Source organism: Stegostoma tigrinum, chromosome 21 (genome assembly GCF_030684315.1).
Source record: "Stegostoma tigrinum isolate sSteTig4 chromosome 21, sSteTig4.hap1, whole genome shotgun sequence".
NCBI lineage: Eukaryota > Metazoa > Chordata > Chondrichthyes > Orectolobiformes > Stegostomatidae > Stegostoma > Stegostoma tigrinum.
In genome coordinates, this window is record NC_081374.1 from 43,606,635 (window position 1) to 43,632,259 (window position 25,625).

General features: G+C 40.3%; 1 protein-coding gene and 1 long non-coding RNA gene across 3 annotated transcripts in view; one reads left to right on the top strand and one right to left on the bottom strand.

Annotated features, from left to right (window-relative positions):
• LOC125462759 (AT-rich interactive domain-containing protein 2-like) overlaps positions 1-11,225 on the bottom strand; it is a 226,919-nt gene extending 215,694 nt beyond the window's left edge. For both annotated transcript variants that reach the window (XM_048553095.2, XM_048553096.2), the window contains exons 1-2: positions 10,521-11,225; positions 9,576-9,669 (exon numbers count right to left, since the gene is read on the bottom strand). In XM_048553095.2, the coding sequence (XP_048409052.1) occupies positions 9,576-9,669; positions 10,521-10,606 (180 nt within the window). In that variant the 5' untranslated portion in view covers positions 10,607-11,225. The remainder of the gene's footprint in view (positions 1-9,575; positions 9,670-10,520) is intronic.
• A 103-nt stretch (positions 11,226-11,328) lies between these two features.
• LOC132210846 (uncharacterized) lies at positions 11,329-24,764 on the top strand. The gene is made up of 3 exons (XR_009447016.1): positions 11,329-12,003; positions 20,432-20,544; positions 21,659-24,764. It is a non-coding gene; the product is annotated as an uncharacterized LOC132210846 (long non-coding RNA).
• Positions 24,765-25,625: the final 861 nt, after the last annotated feature.

The following is a 25,625-nucleotide window of genomic DNA, read 5'->3' on the forward strand; positions in this document are numbered from 1 at the left end:
TCAAACAGGTCAATGGGCTGAAAAACGGCCAGAGTTCAATCTGGATAAATGCGAGGTATTGCCTTTAGTACAATAAACAATGGTGGAGGGCTTATACAATAACGGTAGGGCCTTGGGTTATGTCATAGAACAGAGGAACTTGATTCTTTGAAGTTTGCATCACATATAGACAGGGTAGTTATAAGGGTTTTTGGCACGCTTGCCTTCATTGCTCAGTCCTTGGAGTTTAGGAGCTGGGAAGTCACGTTGAGGTTGTACAGGACACCGGGTGAGGCCTCTTCTGATAATACTGCATCCAGTTTTGGTCGCCCAGTTATAGGAAAGATATTAAGCTGGAGAGGGTTCAGAAGAGATTTACCAGAATGTTGCTAGGTATAGAAGCTTTGAGTTACAAAGGAAGGCTGGGACTTCTTTCACTGAGCATAAGAGGTCGAGAGGAAACCTTATAGAAATTTATAACGATAATGAGGGACATAGATAGAGTTAATGGTAGTTGCCTTTTCCCTAGGTTAGGGGATTTCAAGATGAGGGATCACATTTTTAAGGCAAGAGGAAAAAGAAAGACGAGGAGCAATTTTTCTTTTTAAACAGAGAGTTGTTCACATATGGAATGAACTTCCTGAGGAAGTGGTGGAAATGGGTATACTAGTGTTTAACAAGACATTTGGATAAATACATGAATAGGAAAGGTTTGGAGGGATATGAGCCAGAAACGGGCAGGTGAGACTAGTTTAACCTGGGATCGTGTCCAGCATGGACTGGTTGGACCAAAGGGTCTGTTTTTGTGCTGTGTGATTCTACGACTATGACCAGTCACTTTACCTTAAAAAGCTCAAAAATATCAGTTTCTCCAGCACTTCATCACACATTTAAACAGGAGAAAAACAAACGTATGGGTACTTTGCTCCTTTATCAATGTCTAGAACTGAACAGAATATTTAAGATGCAAAGTGAGCAGAGCACCATGTTGCTGGAGCACAATGTGTACTACACAACTTCACTCAATTTGTTGAGACTACGAAACCTGCCCGTTGCTAAAGAGAAGTATCAAGTCTACCATGAACCCTAGATTTTGCACGTGTTTAGGCTTTAAATTGATATGTTCACAAGGTAGCATCTGATCCATTAGTTTCTCTGTAATATACCTGGCTAACTGAAAAATAGAAACAGAATCAGAATCAGAACCACAACAGTGCACAAAGAGTTTGCACCAACCCTCCAAAGAGCACTCCACCACCCTATCCACGTAACTCATTATTTACCACGGCTAATCTACCTAGACTGCACATCGCTGGATACCACAGGGAAATTTAGCACAGTCACTCAACCTAACATGCACATCTTTGAACTATGGAAAGAAACCAGAACACCAGGCAGAAATTCAGAGACATGGGGAGAACGTGTAAACTCCACTCTGACAGTCACCCAAGGCTGTAATCGAGCCCAAGTCCCTAACAGTGAAGCAGTGTGACAATACATCGTCATTTTCTACTTGTGTTATCCACTTATACCTTGTCCAACCATTTAGAGTGGTTACTTTTAGTTTAGTAGTCATATTCGACCAAATTATAGCTTCTGAACCCAAATCATTGTTCCCGTTTCTAATTTACAAAGACTACTTCAATTTCTGAGTCATCGCCCCACTTACAACTTGCCTTCACTATGGTAAAGTTTGTCTGCCAGCAGCTTTTTATCCTTTGATAGCTCATTGAGGCAACAATTTACATTTTAAATGATAATACTGAGCTTTTCTAATGACTTACTGCACCTGCCTACTGACCTTTTCTTTTCCATGGATTATCCATCTTGCTGCAGTAGAGAGATTGGGCTGCGCCCTTGATTGCAAGAGTGACGTCACCATCAGGACCACTCAACTCCTGGCAGGACCACACCTGACAGGAAGGTCAGAGAGGAGGAAGCAGACAACATACAATCCAAAACAAGTTCTCAGCAGCAATCCAGGGAAACAGTACTTGTGCGATATCGATGACAGCAAATGTAGGTGAAGTCAGCAGCAATAGGAAAATCCCCAGGAACTGGATCTACCTTCTGTCAAAGACCATGTCTCTGATGTACAATAGCATTCCCACGTTAAAAGATGTCCTGCACAATGCATCTACCCTGAGGAATTCAACCCTCCCCTCACACAAGGCAAACTCTGCCAAATCAGCAAGAGATAATAAGGACAGGATTGGGTGATCTAGAAGTCTCTTGCTTCAGACTGACACATAGATGGAGGAGTTTGACTCAGTTGTTTCGCTCTTGGAATAACAACAGGAGAGCTTTTCAGCATCCTTCTTCACAACTGAGCAGCCCTCTTTAGAATCCAGTTTTCCCCTTGCGGGATAGGCAGACAGTCAATTCTGTGCTAATGGAAGAGGGTGGAAGAGGGTTTAACTGGGGTCTTTGATTACATAGGCTACATTTCCCACTGCCTCGGGAAAGCAGCCGGAGCCAACGGAAGGAAGGTTGGTTTTGTGATGGATGGGGTTGCATTCATAACTCACTAAATTCTTGCAGTCTTGGACAGAGCAGTTGCCATACCAAGCTGTGATGCTTGCTGTAATGCATCTATAAATCGGTCAGTCAATGTGGACATGTCAAATTTTCTTAGCCTTCTGAGGAAGCAGAAGTGCTGGTATACTTTCTTGACTGTAGCATTGATGTGGATGGACCAGGATAGTTTATTGGTGATATTTACTCTGAGGAACTGGAACCTCTTGACCACCGCCACCTCAACACCATTGAGAGTCAGGGGCACTTCCTCCATTCTGCTTCCGAAACTGATCACCACTCCTTCGTTTTGCTGAGATGGAGGGAGAGGTCATCTTTACACCATGCTATTCAGTTGTCTACTGCATTCCTGTACTCTGACGCACTAGTGTTTTCATCACCAAATTTGTAAATGGAATGAGAGCTCAATCTGGCCACACAGTCATGACTGTATAAGTATAGTAAGGGGCTGAGGACGCAGTCTTGCTGGACGACGTTGTTGAGGATTATTGCAGAGGAGGTGTTGTCGCCTATCCATACCAACTGCAGTCTGCAGGTTAGGAAGTCAAAGAAGCGTGTGCGTGTGTGGAAAACACCAACAGATTTAATAACATCTTCTTCCTCATTGTTGTCAGACTTATGAATGGACCTCACCCATTACAGTTGATCTTTCTCTGCACCTTCACTGTAGCTGTAACACTACATTCTGCATTCCGTTCTATTACCCTGGCAGACACATGTACTAAGTTATGTAGGTCATGATTTGTCTAGTTAACATGCAAATCAATATTTTTTACTGTATCTTGATACACATTACAATAATAAATCAAATCAACTCTACTGGAAAATAGCATCCAGGCAGCTCATCGTCTGAAAAACCCAAAGTCAAACTCAATCTCAGAACCTGGAATGTATAATCCTGCATCGATAACAAGCAAAACAATCATCTAGAATGAAGATAACAAAGTGTGAAGCTGGACGAACACAGCACGCCAAGCAGCATCTCAGGAGCACAAAAGCTATGATGGATGTTCATCCAGCTTCACACTTTGTTATCTTGGATTCTCCAGCATCTGCAGTTCCCATTATCTCTGATCTAGAATGAAGAACTGCCTTTGTTGCCCGAGAACCCATGCACTTCAACACAGTCTCCTGAAGAGCAGCAATATCTATCAGGAGGCAAAGGCAAGTTGAAGGAAAGCGGCAGTGGTGGCTACACCTTCTGGAGAGAAAAACCCGAAGGTGCGCATCGAGTTGGATTCTCCTTCAAGAACAGACTTGTCAACCAACTCTTAAAAACTCCCTATTGGTATCAATGGTTATCTCATGATGCTCCTTCCAAAGCTTGCCAAGAATCAGCTGGCAACAGTCATGACTGCCAATGCTCAAACTTTTGATGCCATAGATGAATCCAAAACAGGTGCCATCTTGTACAACATACTCACCAACATCCCCAACAAAAATAAAACTATTCGCATCGGTGCACTTCAATGCCACTGTTGTAAAGGAGTCCCAACTCTAGAAAGGAGCCAGCTTAATGCCTACCAAACAATTGCTCACAGTCTCAACATGGTTCAAATCCTTTACCAACCTCCAGCAGGATCCATCCCACCATGAAGGTTAATGGAGAAATCCTCCCATTTTCCTTACTGAAAAGCTAGTGCCCAATAAAGCTGACACTGATGCAAAGATTAAACATCAAATCCATGAATGCTATCTTCAGATACCTAAGGATGAGCATCTTTGACATTCATGACAGCCCTGGGTGTATAAGGCAATCACTCTTCTGAATGGCTCAAATTTGGACTACCTACAGACCCCTCTCAGAAACCTTGAGAGGTACCACCAATTCTGTTTGAGATGGATTTGCTTTATCAGCTGGTCAGACACTAACATTAGCATCAGTATCCTGAAGCAGCCAATGACACCAGTGTCAAGGTCATGATTATCTGAAACTAACTCCGCTGGGTCAGTCATCTCCTTAGGATAGAGTTCCAACTGCTACAGCAAATCATCTTTGCCCAGCTCAAGGAAGGCACCTGAATGAAAGGAGGACAAAGGAAGCGTTCCAAACACACTGAAGCCTTTCCTTAAGAAGGACTGTCGTCAGCGTATGTTCAGCAGTGCTTGGTCTTAAGACCCTTGTTATTTGTGAACGGGGATGGAGGGGGTGTTGGTGGTATGATCAAGAAGTTTGTGGAAGACAAATTGCTCGGGTGATTAAATAATGAGAAAGGGAGTTGTAAACTGCAGGAGGATACCAGACTGGTCAGGTAGGCAGAGTAAAAACAAATGGAATTCAACCCAGAAATCACAGGGATCATGGTGCACATATCCATAGGTTTCTCAAGGTCGCATTACAGATAGATAAGGGGGTTAAGGCAGCATGTGATAATTATCTTCATTAACTATGGCACAGAACGCAACAGATGATAAATTGCTGGCTGAGTAAAGAACCGGAATACTGTAGCATTCAGGTTACCATAAGGAGGACGTGATTGCACTTGAGAGGGTGCAGAAGAGATTTGTCAGGATTCAACCTGGGCTGCAGGGTCAAAACGACAATAAAAAAAAACTGGATAATTTGGAGCTGTTTTCTTTGGAGCAGTGAAGGCCTATGAGTGGTTTGTATAGAGGTGTGTAGGATTATGAGGGGTGGGAAGGAAGACCTCTTCCATTAACAAAGGGATCATTAACCAGGGACATAGGTTTAAGACAAGCGATAGAAGGCTGAGGAGAGTTGAGAAGACAGTTTAATAGTAATACATAGGTCCCCAATTGCTTTTTTTTTGAAAGCAAGATGATGATAGCAGATTTAAAGGAGAAAAGAACAGCAAGTGAAAAAGAGAGAACGAATAATAATCGACAAAAGATTGGGACAAGGAGGGGAAGTTACTGGGAATGGAATCAAGCAAACAAGAGATCGTACTTATGAGTGAAATGAACTCTGAGGCCACAAAGGAGAGAAATTAGAGAAAGATGATGAAGAAATAGGGCATTGAGAGCCTCAGCGAAACTTCTGTTTGCTAGTTCAGAGTGGAGGACATGAAAAGAGCTGGCGTTAATCTTAGCAATGAAGTAGCTCACAAACTATTCCCAATTCTTAGGGAACACGCACACAGGAAGCAGGGACAGGGGTTTAGGAGGATATATACTGGTGACATCAGGGGAAAACTTTTGCAGTGCTGGTTAAACCGGGATTATATAAATTGTTTTGACAGAGGATCGAAAATGGTTTCTGTGGTCCAGACAGATCAGAGAATGAATTGTCAACTGTTTCTCAACTATATAGACAATGCCTTTGACTTAGGGGATGACACAGATAGTAATTTTCCAAATGGGGACCATGACATCAAACACAGAGGTGAAGATGTAACTGGTCAGGTCACCAGCAGACAAAATAAAGCTGAATTGCACTTATAACTTATTCGTAAGTGGATAACCTATGGTCTGAGTAGAGGACAGAAAGCAAGAAAGAGATCTAGCAGGACTGGGGTGAGGAGCCTTGGAAAGAGGAAGACGATAGAAATTGAAAAACAAAGTTTGGATATTCTTACCTGCAATAGCACAGTTACTAGATGCTAAGGCCAAATGAGTGGCCATGGAGTGATTAAAGGATAAGAGGAAGATTGAACTTGGAAAACAAAAAGCCTGGAGTGATGAGATGGAATTAAAATCACAAATGATAAGAAATTCCTTGAATTGTATTGCACTAAGGTAATCTAGAAACCAGTGCTGTCGAACAAAGTCAAATGTTTTTGGTAAGTTTCAACACAAGAACAGCATGGCTGTGAATGATCCACCGGGAATCCACCTCCTTAAAACAACCAGTAAAACCTGTTGTCAAGTTTTCTTGTCCAGTAACTTGACTGGTAAACTTAACTGGGAAAATAATGAATATTAGAGGCCACACTCAGCCTTGTGCCAGCTTAGCTGATGAGAACACAGTGCGTCACAACTGAACTGAATGGGATAAGGAACAAAAATCAGGTCTTCCACACCGGATTGCAGCACAGCTGCATGACTGGGAAAAATGCCTGCGCAGACACCAAGTGAGGACAAAATTACATACAGTCCCATTCCTCATGTACTCTCAATGCAGGCTGTGCTTAAAAAGTAGCTGCTAAAGTAAATTGACTGAAGGCTCCTGATGTCTAAGCCACCATAACAGACAACCAGTAAGCATTGTTTGGCAATAGAAAAAGGGAATCATTTTTCAAAATGCGCTCAAACGTACAGAAATTTTAAAAGTGAGAACTTGGATGTTTGCTACGTGCATTCAGAAATTTTAAATGGGAATGCGAAAAAAGACAATTGGACAGCTGCCCAAAAAAGGGCATTTTTTTTCCCTCGAATTCAAAAACAGGTTGATGATAGCCAACCCAACAGGGCCCCACAGTAATACAGTTAACACATTCCTTCTATCCAGTCTTGGCCACGTACCCTTCTTACCCTCATATCAACAAAAATACAAATGTTTGTCAATTCTGTATCCTCACCTTAAAACTGTTTTAATCTCTCATTTTCCACTTACGTATATGCTACAGAACAGACCAAAAAGTGATAAAATATATTGAAAATGGCCAAAACAGGCTCTCACAAGCCACAGGAACAAAACTGAGTAGAGGAAAAGCTTCCAGAAACCACACAAGTTGTACACTTTGCAGTGGGTGAATGGGCAACCCACTTTACCATCTATTACACAGCTCTAGACAGAAATACAAATTCATCATTACAAATCTTATTCTAGTTATTAATTAATAGCTTTTACACACACACACACACACACACACACACACACACACACACACACACACACAATGAAGTATTTGCTTTGAAAGGTACTTTTGTTTTTCGGTTTAAATATGTTTCTTCTGCTATGCCCATGTAGATGCAATGATAATGTGTTGGCACCATTGCCTTTGAAATTTCCCAAGAACATGTCCTAGACCTACAACATGCTCCACAATAAAATGATTCCAAGTCGCAAGGGCAAGCTGATGACACCCAGTTCTTCCTCACCATTAATTGTCTTGACTCTGCCAACATCCATTCCGAGCTGTCAACTGATTTGCCCAACATCCAATCCTGTACAAGCAACAACTTCCTCCAAATAAATATCAGAAAGGCAAAAGCCACTGACTTCAGACTACCACAAAATCAATTTTCACCAGGTTTCAACCTTATCAACACAGTCTCGGGCTAAACTATTTGAAATCTTAGCATCTATAATTTCTCTGCTCAGCCCACCTTCTGCTAAAAAAACACCCTTACCCTGTACTTTAGTGTGCTGACCATGCCTTTATTTGTTCAGACCCCAAAATCTCCTTACTCTTGAGATATGCATTGAAATTTACTACTTTCCATCTCCACAATATCTCTCGTGCCTGCCCAAATCCCTTAAGTGACTATTCGATAATACAATTGATGCTTCAAATGTGTTACTATGTTAAAGGCATTATATAAATGAAAGCTGGTAGTATTGATTATCTCTAGACCCAACTATTTGAAAGCTCTCCTAGCTGACGCACTATCCTCTATGTGACATGAACTTGAGCTCAATGAAAATTCTGCAGGACAAAACATCACAAAACAAAGCATGCATTAAACCCCATTTATTCATCACATTCATGCCTGTTGACCCACATCCTCAAATTTAAAATTTTTAGCCTTGTGTTTAATCCCTCAATACACATTATTTCTTAAAGGCTTACAATCCTTCATGAATTTACTGTACAGCGTTATAGGAAATTCCAGACAAAAATCACCTTAGCCACGAAAGCTACAACTGCCACTGTCATTACAACTCATGTACGAAAAGCGGCAAGCCAAGTAATTTTACCTTGTTCAAGTGAATTCTAAATTTTAATCTCAGCCAATTGAATCACTAAATTTTCCCCTTTCAGTATAAATATACACTGCCCACCCCACCAAGTTTGATCTAAGATTTTTTCAGGAGAGTGGGTGGAAGTGAACTCACATAATTTTATGGTTACTTCAGTTCCAAACAGGTTAAACTTTTTGATGCCCCATGCCACAGTACGTAGGGAAAATGCAGGGAAACTTTTTGTCCAACAAACAAAATTTTCCAAATATACGAAAAACATTCTGCTATTCAATTTTCAGTAATCTAAACATTCAACACCTGGAACATAAAATCTGCTAACCAAACTTTAAAGTTTAGCGAAAATTCCTTTCAACATTCTCAAATGCTTTTTGCAGATTCTTATTTCAATTTATGTTGATTGAGGCCTCCACAAGGCCTAGCTGGGCATGAAGCCTAAGAACCCTTTTTTTTATTAAACAAATACCCGCGATCTGTACCCTTTAAAAGCAATTCAACTGCAGCAGATGGTTGGATTGTAGACTGTTAACGATCGTCACTGCACTGCTCTACGTCTCGCTCGCATTATTGATGTTACGGAGTCGCTAATTTTCGTTTCATTCACTCGCTCCCTCACTCTACACTGGGAGACACAGGCCTTAAAGGGCTCACACGAGCCGTTCCGCTTCGCAAAAGGGATAATTTCTTAAATAATCATATGAAATACTTTCTAAACATACCCAACCGCTACTTTTCCTAAGGTAATGTTTAGCAATCTTAATTTTTGTTTAAACATATTTTGGATGGATTACGTCCAATTCATTGAAGCCAAATTCGAAACCAGACTTGAAAATAACTATTCATAATTGTTTTATTTTCCATATATTTAGGTAACTATATAAAAACACTAGTTATTGAAGATCTACAAGTTTGTTAAACTGAAAGTATTAGTTAAATACAAGCCCCTTTCTCCAGCCATATATGCAAGTCCCCATCTGCAGCTGTCTGAGACCCACAGGCTCACAACTCGAGTTTCTGTCAACGATGGGAATGGTTCGTAAAGACAAACTTAAGCAACTCATGCCAACTGACATTTTAATTTATTTAAAGCATATAAAAATAGTGCCAACAGTAAACAAAACGTGCATAGGAAATGTGTTCAAAAAGGGTTAAATTTCAATTGATGGGACATAAAATATAGCCCTTAATTTAGAGAAGGCATCATCATCGAACATTTTTATTATTGTATACATGTTACCTTGGCGAATCCCCCGAGTGAGGTGACTCTGCTGTATAAAGCACTCAAATCCAACTCTCTCCCTCCGATTATTGGGATCTTTCTAAAAGAGGTCCTTAAAAACATTAAAAAGAAGTCTCAGCTCCACATTTTTAAAAGGTAACTTAAAGTAATTCTTAAAAAGGACACTATCACCTTGAAACACAAAGGAATCCCCACTGGAAGTTTGGAAAAATGTGTTATAAAATGTTTTATTTATTGTTGTAAATATTGAATAATGTAATCTCCAAGATGATTAGATGCAAGTGTTAAATCTACTCGCCCTCAAAATGTTCATTTTTAAGTCGCTCTGAATTCAAAAAGTGAAACAAGTAAAATGATTTTAAAAACTGAAATAAAAAGTATATTTATATAGTTCTACTTTATTTCCACACATACAGGAGCGATAGTGAAGCCCCCTCCCCTTTCAACCTGACAGATAATTACAGCAACTGGGTAATAGGACTCAAAAATAATGCAATTCCAATTATGTCTTTTAAAAAAGGGCGAAAATGAAAATTAGACAAAAATACTTCCTTGCCAAGAATTAACTGCTGGCACATGGTGGTGAAGGAAGGCGAAAAAGGCAGCTAGCTAATGTTCTAGCCCCTTTGCTGCTCAACTTCCTTACACTATTTATATTAAAAAAACTTTTCGAAAAGTGATCACATTTCATCCTTCACAACAAAATAATAGAGTGCCTGTCGCCTTTGCTGACTGTTCTGATAACCGAGTAACAAGGGGAAAAGCCTTTGAAGGCCCCTGAATAAAAGCACCACACACCTTACCCTTGCCCTGCTACAACTGTTAAACGGTTAATCCGTGTCCAACCCCCACCTCTCTTCAACACCCCCCCCCCATCCCCGGTGCCCTCCCCTCCGCTGATTAAAAGTTGTATTTATTTTCTGCCGAAATATTTTTTTTTACCCTTTACTCCTGTGAAAGTGCCGCAGCTCATCCAGGAAACTCCTGCCAGTCCTCAAACCGCCGCTTTTACTCGGAGTTTTAGCCATAATAATCTTTCACAGGGTGGGTGGGTGGGTTGGTTGGTTGGTTGAGGTGGTAAAAGAAGAAATTACTCCCCGAATAAATTATTTTTTTTTAAAAAAAAGAAAAAAAGTCAGAGAGCTCCCGAGATTAAAAAAAAATCCTTTTCTTTATATAGATATAGATATATAATATAGATAGATATATAATTCTCTCTCTACAGTCCCTTCTTTCTCATCTCCGGAGAGTCGGGCGCCGGAGCCCGAGCCCGAGCCATCGCCGGCCACGACGGGAATTAAAGCGGAGCTTTGACGGGGGGGGGGGGTAGGCAGGAGGTGGGGGGGGGTGAAGGAGGAGGGTAAGGCTTCGCCGAGATCAAAGCCCCGGTAGTTCGCTCGGTGCCGCTCACTAGCCCCGGGGAGGGTGTTATATATATATATATATATATATTCTCTCTCCGCCGCTCTCCTATAACAGTCCTGCCAGCCTGTGAGGGGGGAGGTGAGATTTTAATCTCCTCATCACCGTCTCTCGCCTGCTTTTTTTCTCTCAAAGGGCCGGGGGTTTTGGCAGGAGTTCGGCTCGTTTCTTTCCATCGGCTCCGGTTCTTTTTTTTGGTTAAATTTATAGATTTTTTTTTCCTTCTCCCCCACCCCCCCCCACGGAAAAAAAAACGAATCAAATTTTAATTTTTTTTTCCTCTCTCTCTGTCTCTGTCTCTCTCCCTCTTCCCTCACAGACAATGAAAACCGAGCGGCCGAGCAATTACCCGCCAGAGGGGGGGTCCTGCAATTCCGCAAAACGGCCCGCCGCCATGGCTGCCCGGCCGCCGCAAGGCAGGCCGGGAATTGGAGTCCGCGACCCCCCGCCTGCCTCGTTCAGGGCTTAGGAGACACGGCCGGGTGAAAGACTACGACTCCCGGAGTGCGCCACGCCAACTGCACCTGATGCTCATACTGCCGGAGACGCCGTTAAAAAGAAGAGCGCAGGCGCCTGGCCGCGCATAGAATGTAGGGAGGTGTAGTCCGTAAGTCACGGAGGCGAGGTTAAAGGATCGCAGAGCGATAGTGGAGGTGCGCGAGCACTCAGTGGTGTTGTAGTCTTCGCGCGTTCTGCATCCTTCCGGACAGACAGAAAGGGAGCAGCGAGATGAACTACAAATCCCAGCACGCAACATTCGCAGCTCGTCTGAGGCCTCAAAATGGTGATTTGCTGTAGTAACCTGTGTTCATAAACTACTAATTTCACTGAGGAGTGTGTGGATATTTGATGTGATAAATATCCCCTACTATAGTTAAAAAAATCGCATATTGTCCCCAAATGAGGTTCCTGCCATCTCCCTAAAAGTATGGGGGGACTAGAAGAGTTTCCTGTTGGGGTTGGATATTTGGACGCTTACGACAGAACAAAGTGAAACTACTTTGTAAGCGTCGATTATAGTTAGTTTCTTACTTAATTGTAACAGCTTTTATATCCATATAAACCACGGTTAATGTCCTTAGTTAAATGTGTATTTATGCCCTTTTGTCGTTAGGTACTGTCTGTGTTTCTGTTTGTTATTGACTTTATTTACACATAAAAGTCGGTTGAGCTGAGGGAACCGCTGCTTTTGCTTTCTGATCACTTTACCACCTACCTCGGATTCTCATGTATTTGGCCCCTGCTCTTTAGGAGTTCTCTGCATAATATGACGGACAATAATATTGCTACACGCAAGTTAAAGGAACAAAATCACTTGAGTTGTAGATCTTCCACTTTCAGACGCTAAACTTGTGTCGAATTTACGTAAAAGTGATTATCAAGATGCTATTGGCCACATAGAATCACAAAGATTTTATGGTACAAAAGGGTATTAGTTAGCTGCACGGCTGATTTGTGATGCTAATAGGGTGGGTTCAATTCCTGTGCCAGCTGAGGTTACTGTGAGTGACTCCCCTACTCAAACTCTGTCCTCACCTGTGGTGATCCTCAGGTTAAAACACCACCAGTGTTTCTGTCTAATGAGAGAGTAGTCCTATGGTCCTGTGGTATTATGGCAGCTTTTTATTACAGTGCAGGAGAAGTATTTTGGCCCGTTATGTCCTTGCCCTCTTTCTTACAAAAACAATTCTGCTAGTTCCATTACCATGCCTTGCCTTTTTCTGTAGCCCTGCAATTTTTCTCTGGATAACTGTCTAATTCCATTTTGCAGTTCAAGACCAAATCTGCCTCACCCACACAATAGTGGTGCATTTCCAATCTTAGCATTCAACTTTATTTTGAACTGAAACAATTAATTAATTTGGATCCACGGTGGTATAATAATTATACACAATTAAACACTGTATAGGCAGGGAAGGGATATTGTTTTGTAATTCCTTGTTTCCATTCTTGAAATCCTGACCTCAGGGAACAGAAAACATGTAATTGCACAATGGACTGTTTGCAACTGTGTAGCTGAAGGTAACAGTATTAACAGATTATTTGTAACAGGATAAGAATCAAAACAGTGTTACGTGCTTCAGAGTTGTTGCAGAAAACATTTATTCCCATAGTGTAAATTGTTGTGGTATTTCATCAGCCTCACATTATAGGCAAATTGGTTGCTTGTGGGTGGTTTATGTCATCCAGTCTTCATCAGTGATCAGATTGTAACTGTTGATATTCGTGAATAAGACTCCAGAAAAAAACTTGAAGGTCGTGAGTTGTGAGTAAGATGACTGTGAGAAAGTGAAGAATCTGCAAAAGCATAATAAGAATTGTGACCTGGTAATGCAACCACATAGATTTGACTGCAGCTGTGTAAGTTTAGGTTATGAGCACATAGGCAAATAATTTTTTTAAAGTGCAGAAACATTGAAAAGCACAAACGGATATTCAGTGACAATTTAATTCAGTAGAATTTTTGTACTGGCTAAATGATTAAGGGAAGGATGTCGAGTAGATGAGTGGAAGGCATTGCATCTTGCTTGAACTGAATTAAAGCCAAAAAAAAAATTTGGTATATCTCTGCTTTGCCAGTGATTACTCTGTCAGTTAAATGAGAACTAAGCTTGCTCAAAAATGTTACGGAAACATCTTCACCACACAAGCCATTGCAGTTCGGGAAGATGTTTCATCTCCATCTTATTGGGGAAACTCAGACAATAAACACTGGCTGGCCTTTTCAGTGATGGCCACTTCCTGAGAATGTATTTAAAAGAAAACACTTGGCTTAATAAGTGTAACATGTTCTGCTTTTGTCATTTTATTTTTAGTATATGCATGCACAAAAAAACTTGTGTATGAAAGTGTAGTGCAGTTATCATTCATTACCATTGAAGTAATTTATTTGCTTCAGATCAGTTCTGATCTTCCTGTTACATCTTTTTATTAATTGTACTGGTTTTGATGCTAGTAGACCAATATTAATTCTGTGCCTTATAATAGAATTTATTTTTAAAGGCTACTTCAGAGAGAGCCTATCCTGTGCAGAGCAAGAAAACATTGTTCTGTGAGTTAAGTAACTAATTAACAACTAATGTTTTCGAGCATGTAATTATTATTCCATGAGAGTACTCACTAAATATCTGAATTTGGTACCAGGGTCATGTTGAAAGTAACATTTTAAAATATGCGTATATATGAGTAAACGAAGCATGATTTGTAATTTCCTTTTTGGTAAAAAACAGATGACTTTGGGTTATTCCTTTTGTGTCTGCATCAGTAGACTAACCAATAGAGATTGGTTGCTATAATTACTCAAGTGTTTGCTTAGCATTGTGTTGTGCAACCACTGTGACAATAAAAGGAAAATAAGTTGCATCCGAATCTTTATCGACCACCCTGTGTACCTATCAGTGAAACCCCCCAATCCCATTCCCATGCCATGGAATTCATTCAAAAAAATAGGAGCCATTTACTCTGGATTACAAGGGAGTGTTGAATTTAACAACCTATACAATAGACTCTGTTTAGAATGGATTTGACCAGAGTGTTTTGTGTGTGTGTGTGTGTGTGTGTGTGTGTGTGTGTGTGGCTAATGCCTTAAAATGTAGCACATTTGTGCTCTAACACCTGTTCCTTGGCAGAAGCATTAAGATTGGGGGACAGTAGGTTGTAAGTTTTATGAAGACCGATTTACCTTCGAAAATAGGTATGAAAAATTGTCATCCAAAATAGTGATTACTGGAATCAGCTACGGGAAATTCATCAGATTTCACTGAGGCTGAAAATGACATCTGCCAAATCCAACAAAGAGTTCTGATATCTGAGAGGAGAATATTGATGTATCAATAGTCCACAAGGTGATGTGCATAGATTATGTCAGAGCTGATATAAACCCTTAAAAGATGTTTTGACTAAAAACAAAAATAACTTTTAAAAGTTTTGAAGTCAAAAGTCCTTTCTGGGAGGAAATTTATATGTACAATACACTCTTGTCCTGAAGGAGTCAGCAAATATCAGTTGTAAAATAACACACATTCAATTTAAAATGAAGACCATTTCGTTAGGGACACGAGTGGCAACAGTATGAGCTTGAGAAGAAAAAATAGTGCAGGTTATTTTCTGGCTATAGTAGCAATGAAATCAGTAATCTGTGGTCCTGAGTGACAGAAGAGGCATTGGAGTAGAATGCTGTGGTCAACAATATCAAGATCCCAACAGGTCAAAAAGGAGTTTTCCATTTTTTTCATTGTCAGCTATGATGTAATTGTAATATTAAGAGCTGTTTCAATGCTGTGATAGGGTGGAAGCCTGATTGGAGAAGTTCTGAGAAAGTTGAGAATTGTCTTGATGGCCACGATACATTTAAGGACTCTGGAGAGAAGAGAGACATTTCAACTGGGGCAGTAGTTTGCTCAGCTGGACTGGTAAAGGAATTGCTGTTTTGAGATTGGTGATTTTGATAGATGTAAAAGTAAGAGCAACAGAAACTAATAAACCATTTATTATTTCGGCTAACTTGGAAGCTAGGAAGGAAAGTTAATTGACTAGTTTAGTGGGAATAGGGTTTAAGAGAGCAAGAGATGAAGCTCAGCTCAGAGATCCTAAGATTACTTAGGGGAGAAACTGGAGAAAATATCAATTCCGTATGAGAGAAAAGGGAAACTTTGGAGGATATTAGGCCTGCACTGTACGTTAGGAAAAGCAGGGGAAGCAGCAGAGATTGCCTTTTAAAAAGTAAAGCTTTCAATTACATTACAATTCCCAACAAAACTATCTCTAAGTAAATAATTGTATCTGGAGATTCATATCTGTATTACTATAGACTTCATAGAAATTTGTTGTCATTGCATATTGGTGCCTCAGCTAAGATAGCTATTGAGTAGTCAAAAAGAATTGGACTGATGGGTAGAAGTGTATGTAATAGGAAGTTTTTAGGTTTGACCATGTCTACTGTTTACTGGAATTATTTGGTACCAAGAAATCTATAACAAAAGATGTATCCACATGATGTCTCCCTTTTTAAAAATAATCATCTTGTTGAGTTAAGGGTAGAACGTATTTGTTCTTCAGGGATAGTGATTAAGGAACTTTACAATATTGTACTTTCTCAGCAAGCTGTGCCTGCCAAGAATCCAAAGATAAGCATGCTTAATTAGTGACTTGACAACATAGAGGCATACAGCATGGAAACAGAACCTGTAGTCCAACCAGTCCATGCCAACCATGTTCCAAAACTAAACTACTCCCACCTGCCTGCTCATGGTCGATATCCCTCTCAACTTTCCTCTTCATGATCTTATCCAAATGTTTTTTAAATGTTGTAACTGTACCTGCATCTGTCACTTTCTCTGGTAGTTCATTGCATACATGAACCACTCCATTTTAAGAAAAAAAGTTAACCCTCATGTCCTTTTTTAAATGCTTCTCCTCCCACTTTAAAACTATGTCTGCTAGTTTTGAACTCTTCCCACTGTAGGAAAAAGACATTTATCATTCACCTTATCAATGCCCCTCATGACTTTACAAACCTCAACAACCTTTCTGTTTTCTAAGATCTCCAGCACTTCCTCTTCTGTAATGTGAACGGTTTTCAAAACATCAGTATTTATTTCCCTGAATACTATAGTCTTCATTTCATCCTCAACAGTAAAAACTGACACAAAATATTCATTTAATAACCCTCCTATATCCCAATGTTCAACACAAAGATGACTTTGTTGATCTTTAAGGGAGCTAACTTTCTGTAGTTGCTCTCCTGCTCTTAGTATACTTTAGAATGTTTTTGGATTATTTTTAACCTTATCTGCCAAAGCTATCTCACATCCCTCTTTACCCTCATGATTTCCTTCTTAAGAATGTCCCTTTACTCTTTATACTCTTCAAGAGATTTAATTGATCCCAGTTGCTTATATCTAATATTTGATTATTTTTCATTCTTGACTAGAACCTTAATATTTTTATTCATCCATCGTCTGCTAATTGTATCAGCCTTGCCTTTACGCTAACAGGAACATAATGCCTCTGAACTCGTGGTATCACACTTTTGAAGACCTCCCACTTATCAGTCATCTGTTTACCTGTGAACAGTCTGCTCCAATCAGCTTTTGAAAGTTCTTGTTTCATACCCCTAAAATTTGCCTTACTCCAATTAAGAACTTTTATGGAAGACTTATCTTTAACATTACTATTTTAAAACCAATAGTATTATGAAAACTAGTCCCAAAGTTTTCCCTGACTAACACATCAGTACTTGCCCTGCCTGATTTCTCAAGAGTAAGTCAAGTTTTGCTCGTTCTCTAGTCGGAACATAAACATATTGATAACGAAAATTTTCTTGAACACATTTAATTAATTCATACCATGCAAACCTGGCCGTCCCAGTCAATGTTTGGAAAATTAAAATCCCTTATTATTACAACCTTATTCTTACATATGTCTGAGATCTCACTACATGTTTGCTTCTCAATTTCCCTGTGACTGTTTGGGGGCCTATAGTACAATCATGTCAAAGCGGTCTTTCCTTCCTTATTTCCAGTTTCAACCCATATATTTTCACTAAATGATCCCTCAGAAATGTCTTCTCTAACTACAGTAATAATGTTTTTCTTAATTAAAAAATGACACTCTCCCTCCTCTCTTTCTATCTTCCTATAGTATTTAAAATCTGCCAGTCCTGTCCTTCTCTCAGCCAAGTTCTGTGATAGCTACGACATCCTAGTCCCGTGTTCCCATACATGCCCTGAGTTCCTCAGCCTTACTGTAAGACCACTTGCATTGAGATAAAATTTAATTCTTTAGAGTTATTTCATTCTCTGACTTGCTCTTACCCATCTTTTCTGATTGAGAGCTATCCTCCTCTTTGTCTCTATTTTCACTGCGACTTAGGGACTTCCACCCTTCCTCTCTAACAGTTTGCAGGCTCCTAAAATAGAACTAGTAAATCTCCCCAACAGGATATTGGACCCTTTCCAGTTCAGGTGAAACACATCCTTTATGAACAGCTCTTTTCTGTGCCACAAGGGATCCCAATGATCCAAGAAACTGATTCACTGCAGATGGCACCACCTCTTCAGCCATTGATTAATTTCCCCTATCTTTTTAATCCTTATCTCACTTAGCACTGGAAGTAAATCAGAGACTACTACATTTGATTTTTTTTTAACCTTCTACCTAACCTTTTATATTTACTCTGCAAAGCCTTAACCCTTTGCCAAACAGAACAGCAACTCATATTCCGCTTGGGACAATGATGCCAACCAAAGGTTGCAGGAACAGCAACTCATATTCCGCTTGGGAACCCTGCAGCCCAATGGTATCAATGTGGACTTCACAAGCTTCAAAATCTCCCCTTCCCCCATTGCATCCCACAACCAGCCCAGCTCATCCCCTCCCCCCACTGCATCCCAAAACCAGCCTAGCCTGTCTCTGCCTCCCTAACCTGTTCTTCCTCTAACCCTTCCCTTCCTCCCACCTCAAGCCGCACCCCCATTTCCTACCTACCACCTCATCCCGCCTCCTTGACCTATCCCCTCCCTACTTCCTCACCTATACTCTCCTCTCTACCTATCTTGTTTTCTCTCCATCTTCGGTCTGCCTCACCCTCTCTCCCTATTTATTCCAGTTCCCTCTCCCCATCCCCCTCTCTGATGAAGGATCTAGGCCCGAAATGTCAGTTTTTGTGCTCCTGAGATGCTGCTTGGCCTGCTGTGTTCATCCAGCTTCACACTTTGATATCTATGTCATTCCTACCATGTGCATAATAACCTCTGGCTTCTCGCTCTCCTGTTTCGGAATACACTTCAAATGTTTTGAGATGGCCTTAATGTGCCAGAAAATCAGAATGACATACTTCAAAACATTCTACATCTTATTCTTTTGCCTTCAAGAATAATAATAAGCTAGAAAGTGTTTCTCTTCTTAAAAATGAACTTATGCAGAAAAATACTTTTTTTTTTCTTCCTCAGTGTTTTGGGATATTTCAAGGGACAAACATGTATATTTCCAGATGACTGACCGTGTGTGCTGACTAGTCATTGCATTTTCATTGAATAAGTTTTGATAATATCGCAATAGTTCTGTATTTATTTGGCCAACTTGGGAACTGGGGAATAATTTGGCTCTCATGGAAGTATGGAATAGAGGAACTAGAGTAACAGTGCACTCCTCCAGCCATGGTCATAACAGCTCAATTTTAATTTTCATCATTGTTTTTATCTCCCTCCAGCCACACAATCCTTTAGGATATTTACACTCATCCAATTTCTGACCTGGTGATAAACCTCAACTTTAATTTCTCCACCATTGATGCTATGCCATCCGCTACCCAGGTCTAAGGCCTGAATACCCTCCCAACGCCCCTCTGCCTCTTGTAATGTTTTTCTCTCGTGAAACCTATTTTGACCAAACATTTCACTATCTCCTCTAATATTATGTTGCGTGGCTCAGTGTCAAGTTTTGTTTCATAACGCTCTTGTGAATCCCTTTGGGATTTATTATGTTACAAGCACCATGTGAAAGTGAGCTCTTATTATGTAGTCATGGTCCTCTTAAATTGCTGTTGGATTTTCTTCCACTCGTCTTTCAGGCATCACATTTTAGATTATTACTAACTGTGGTTGTATTTCATTGACTTGTCCACTGATGCAACGTTTTCTGGAAGAAATGTTCCATTCCATGAGATCATTACAGCTAAAGTGAGTCAGGTGGGCTATGATCAGAATTCCAATAGCAACCTCACTTGATTCCATTGAGATCCTACTGTCCTAATTTTTCCATTTGGGTGCGATGTTTTGCAGATTCCTCTAGAGAATTCTGCACAGAATATATTTTTCATCCTTAAATCACCCTTGGAAAATTTAGGAGCACACAGAATTTCCCATCATTTACTTCAAGCTACTACTGTGGAATCAGTGAACTTAAATAGAAGTTCTACCTTATCCCTAAGAAGCCTATTATAATTCAGCATTGAGTGTTCTGAGGAGCAGCAAATTATTAAAAGGAGTGAAGAAGTGAAAAGCGAGATCATGGATCATTAGGGCACAAAGACATTTGGCCCATCATGCCTACGCTGCCTCTTTGCAAATATATCCAATTAAGTTTCTCCACTCTCACAGCTCTCCTCTTCCCTCATCTAATTCCATTTTGAATGTTACCATTGAATCTGCTTCCACCTCGCTATCAAACAGTATAGTTGTATCAGAGCATTTCAGTCTGCAAAACAAAAGCTCCACTGGTACTTTTGCGAATTTTTGTGTCCTCTACTTGCTAACCTTTAGTCATTGGAAACAGTTTCTCCAAATTTATTCCCTCAAAACCATTAATCAGTTTGAACTTTCCATCAAATCTTTTCTTGGATTTCTAAGCTGAGAACAACCCTATCCTTTTTAGTCTTCTAATCCTGATGTCACTATAATAAATGACACTTTTTTGTAATTCGTTTACAGGATGAGGGCATTGCTGGCTGGGCAGCAGTTGTTGCCCATCCCTAATTGCCTCAACTGCAGTTGAGAGTCAACCACATTGCTGTGTGTCTGGAGTCACATGTAGGCCAGACCAGGTAAGGATGGCAGTTTCCTTTCCCAAAAAACATCAGTGAACCAGATGGGTTTTTCCAACAATCGACAGTGGATTCACAGTCGTCATCATCAGATTGTTAATTCCAGATATTTATTGAATTCAAATTCCACCATCTGCTGGGATGGGATTTGAACCTGCGTCCCCAGAACATGATCTTGTTCTCTGGATTAAGTGTAGCGATAATACCACTAGGCCTATAAATGACTTATGCTCTTTCAAGAAGAATTGACATTCTTTCTAAAGCACAATGTCCTTGCTCTTGTTCTCCGTTCCTCAATTAATAAAGCGAAGGATGCCATATGCTTATCTCTTAACAGGCTCAATTTGTCATGCCATAAAGATTTGTGTTCACAATCATCCAAATTTTTCTGTTGCGGGATCCTTTTTAAAATTGTCCCATTAGTTCACATTGCTCCCCTCATTCTTCCAATGATATCAATCTGTGTATGTCCTCCTGAAATCTGTTACTATCTTTTTCATTGTTTACTAAATTTCTGAATTCACACAGTTGCAAACTGTATCATTATGGTCTGCATATCAGGCCATTAATAAGGTTCAAAAAATAGCTGTAGTCCTAACACCAATCCTTCAGGAACAAAAAGTTCCAGTCAAAAACTACTATTCACCACTGCTCTCGGTTTCCTGTCCCATAGCCAATTTTGTAACTATGCTGTCATTGTCTTTAATAGCAGATGCTTTAAATTTTGCTAACAAGTTTATTGCATGCTACTTTGTCAACTGCCTTTTAGAAGTTCCCATGCACAGCATTCGACTGCATTACCTTTATCAAAGCTTTGGTGACATGATCAATGATCTCAATCAGTCGAGTATCACAAATTTGTCTTTAACAAATCTGCACTGACTTTCATTTATTAGCCCATACTTTTCAAAATGCCAATTAACTTTGTCTGAGATCGTTGTCTGTGTGCCTCAAATCGTTGCCAATAAGCTGACTGGCTTGTCGTTAACCCATCTCCCTTTCTTTAAAATATTTACAGTCCTGCAGTCATTTGGTATCTCTTCCACATCCAAGTAGGATTGGAATTTTATGGCTACAGCTTCCCTAATTTTACCTCTTTCTTTCCTCAATTTAGTAATCAAGGATGTTTCTCCTGGCTTCCAGACCAGGAGACTTTTCTACATTGAAGACTACCAACCTTTTGGATGCATCCTATTAATTTTTATCCTATACAATATACCATTTCTTCTTCCTTTACTGCTATTTAAACAGCATTCTCTTCTGTGGTGAAAGCAACTGCAGTGTAGTTATCTATGCCTCTGGCTTCCACAAGCTCTTGATAAGACCGTAAGAAATAGGAACAGAAGTAAGGCATTCTGCCCTTAAAGCTTGTTGCACTCTTCAATAAAACTATGGTTTATCAGACAGTATCCACTTTCCTGCCCTTTCCCTATATCCTTAGATTCTTGATCAGTCAAGGAATCAAATCAATCTCAGCCTTAAATATACACAAGGACTCTACTCCCACAGCTGTCTATGGCAAGCAGTTCCAAAGACTCAAACCCCACAGAAGAAATTCTTCCTCATCTCAGTCTTTAATTGGCATCCCTAAATTTTGAGACAATGCTCTCTGATCCTAGGTTATCCCATGAGACTGAAATATCTTCTCAGCATTTACCCTGTTAAGCCCCTTAAAAATCCTGTATCTTTCAATGAGATCACCCCTCATTCTTCTAAATTCCAATGAGTAGAATCCAAACTTTTTAAAACTTTGCTCATAAAACAGTCCCCTTACACCAGAGGATCATCCTAGTGAACCTTCTCCGAATTGCTCCAAAGAAATTAATATCTTTCCTTCAATAAGGGGACTAAAACTGCTCACAGTACTTTAGATGTGGTCTCACCACCACTGTGTACAGGTCATTAGTAAATTCTGAAAAATAGCTGTAATCCTAACACCAATCCAAGAATTACTGTAATCTATCCTACCTTTCCTTCTGCTATTTACAGGATTGTGAAGTACTTTGCAGTTTATTTTAGTGTCAATGACTAATCTTTTCTCACTCTGTATTTACCCCTCATTCTCTCTTTTTAAAACTCTTCAGTCCTTTTGTTGTAAATCTTGCAAATGTCATAAATCTTTTGTCTTAACCTCTATCTTCAAGCATCCAGAAAGCTTTAACTTGGGATGCTATTCTTTCCACCTTTTGGAAATGTGCCTACTCTGTTTGTGTAAGATGTCCTCTTTGAAGACCTCCTGTCGTACAATTTCTGTCTATAAATTGATTCCAGTTCACCTGGTCTAAATCCCTCTCATAACTTGCGGAAGTTAGCCTTCGTCTAGTTAACGTTTTTATTGTTGATTATGCCTTGTGCTTTATCATAGCTATTCTAAACATATTATAATCACTGATCTCCAGATACTTGCTCTACTTACCCTGTTTATTCTCCAGAATCAGATGGTGCAGAATTTGCTTCTTCATTGGCATGGACACTGGTCAAGAAAGTTCCATACCTTTTGGGAATTCCTTCCAATCTTTGCTGTTTGTGCTGTTTCTACCCCAGTTTATACCATATCATCAAGTCCCCACTATCACTACTTTGCAGATTTTACATCTTTGTCTAATTGACATGCAAATTTCGTCTATCTCCTTGCCATTTTTGACACCCCATACTACCATACCGGCAGTGTAATGATTTCTCTTTTGTCTTTAAGTCCACTTTGTAATCAGGAATAAGTTCCCAGTACTCCCCTTCATTAGGTCAGGTCTATTTTGTCATGATATCACGTGCAGGATTGTTACAAAGTCCTTACGCAACTTAAAAGTTAATAACTTTGACTCCATATGTAATAGAAGCAAACTGTAAACGGCATTTAAAAGCACTATTAATTAAGCTTTTTGGTTTAATTCTGAAAATGGCAATAGTAGGTGAATTGTGTTTTTTTTTACAGAATCTTGACAGTGTGGAAACGGGCCCCTCGGCCCAACAAGTCCACACAGACCCTCAAAATCCCAGAAACATTTCCCCGTAACCCATCTAATCTACATATCCCTGAACACTACGGGCAATTTAGCGTGGCCAATCCACCTAGCATGCACATCTTTGGACTGTGGGAGGAAACCTGGAGCAACCACACCGATATGGGGAGAAAACTCTGCACAGTCACCTGAGGCTGGAATTGAACCTGGGTCCCTGGTGCTGCGATGCAGCAGTACTAGCCACTGAGCTGCCGTACTGCACCAATTTTATGGCTATCGGGACTAAAGTCATGAATAACTGAGGGGAATTTCACTACTCATTAACGGAAAAGACACCAAACCGAAACTCTTATTGGGTCAATGAAAGGTTTCTACAATGTGCATTTCTAAAATTAGTGAATTAATGACTTTACAAACACTGCACATTATATGTTTCCATTATATAATTTAACATAGTCCCATATTTTGATTTGGGCCTGCAGCTCACTAACCTTATTAACCATACAGTGCGCATTTACAGACTTGCGCTCCAAACCCGATCTTTAATTGCCTCACCTTTGCCCCTGACTAATCCCATACAGATTCTCAGCTACACTCTGGTGCTTACACTTAGGACATTTGTTTATTCTCATGAATGTTTCAGTTGAATGCCCTTACTTATTCCAAATTAGTTTAAACCCCTCCTCAGATTTATCCTTATCATTGGAATGATTATTGAGATGAAACTTGTCCATCTTAAGCCGGTCCCATCCTGCCTCAGCCCAATGACATTGGAATCTAAGATCTACCTCCTGAACTGTTGCTGCAGCCACGTGTTAACCTGTTTAATCCTCCTATCCTACACTCAAATGCAGGGGACTGCAGTCCAGTGATTACTAGCTTTGAGATCCTGCATTTTAACCTGCTGTCTACCTCCTGAAACTATAACTGCAGGATCTCAACTTTTCCTTCCTATGTTATTGAATTCTTCATGGACCATGACTCTTCCCTTAGCCTGTTTGCATCATCTTAGTGTTGTGCATAAGCCTGTAAGCAGTTTCAGAAATGTGTGTAAATGTTAGCAACTCTGTGTGCACTACTCAGGGGGAGTTTTATGCTGGACAGGTATGTAATAAACTAGGAGGGTGGAGTCTCCACTGAGATTAGGTTTGGATAAGGGTATCCCTGGTTTCACTTCCCACTCGGCCACAATTAAGGCCCTCAAGTGAACAATTAATGACAATGTGGGCCTGTCACCACTCGGAGCATGGTAAGCAAATCTGTGCAGGCAGCTTCAGTTTCCTAGGAGTGAGGGGGGAGGGGTGGGCACTGGGGGCCAGCTGTGCCCTTGCTGCAAAATCCCCCCACAGAACCCTTCCTGCCATTACCCACTTGTGTCCTGTTGAAGTATATGAAATGCACAATAAAAACAGCTGTAAGGCAAGGTGAGGACTTGCAATAGGCCAACAGTAAATCGGTTTGAGGCAAAAATTTGCAACAAGCATAATGTACTATGTATCGCGTAAAGAACATGACCCGATAGTCTAACTATGGCAAACTGACAATCATGCTTCTCCCTCAACTGGATGTTGTTGAAGCTGAAAGATCTGTATAACATACCTGAAGTTATAAGGCTTGACATCATTTTGCCGACATGTTTAAATTGGCAAGTTGTTGCAGAATGTCCAACCTTCAAAAGTACACAAGAAAAAGAGCAGGACAGGCACATATGGTCTGTTGAACCTGTTACACTGTTCAACACGATCATGACTGATCTTGGACCTGAACTCCACTTTCCATTTCCGTGTGCAGCGCGCGCACGAGATGGTGACAGAGTGTATGCCTTGGTTCCTCATTTACAGCACCCGCAGTTCTGTTGGTTTTTATTGAGGCTTTGAAAGACTTCACGCGTGTACTTCCCTTGCATTAGGTGAAGGGGATTTCTTGGCAGTTGGAACGGAGCATCGTAAGCACGTGGCTAGCCCATTGCGGTTGGCTTTAGATGATTATGGCCGCAATACTCGTGCTCTTGCTGCTTCAGAGATATTGATGTTAGTATGCCTGTCATCCCAGGCACCTCAAACAGCATTTATGGTACTTCTCAAAGGGCCCACAGATGACATCGCTACGTAGTGCGGAATT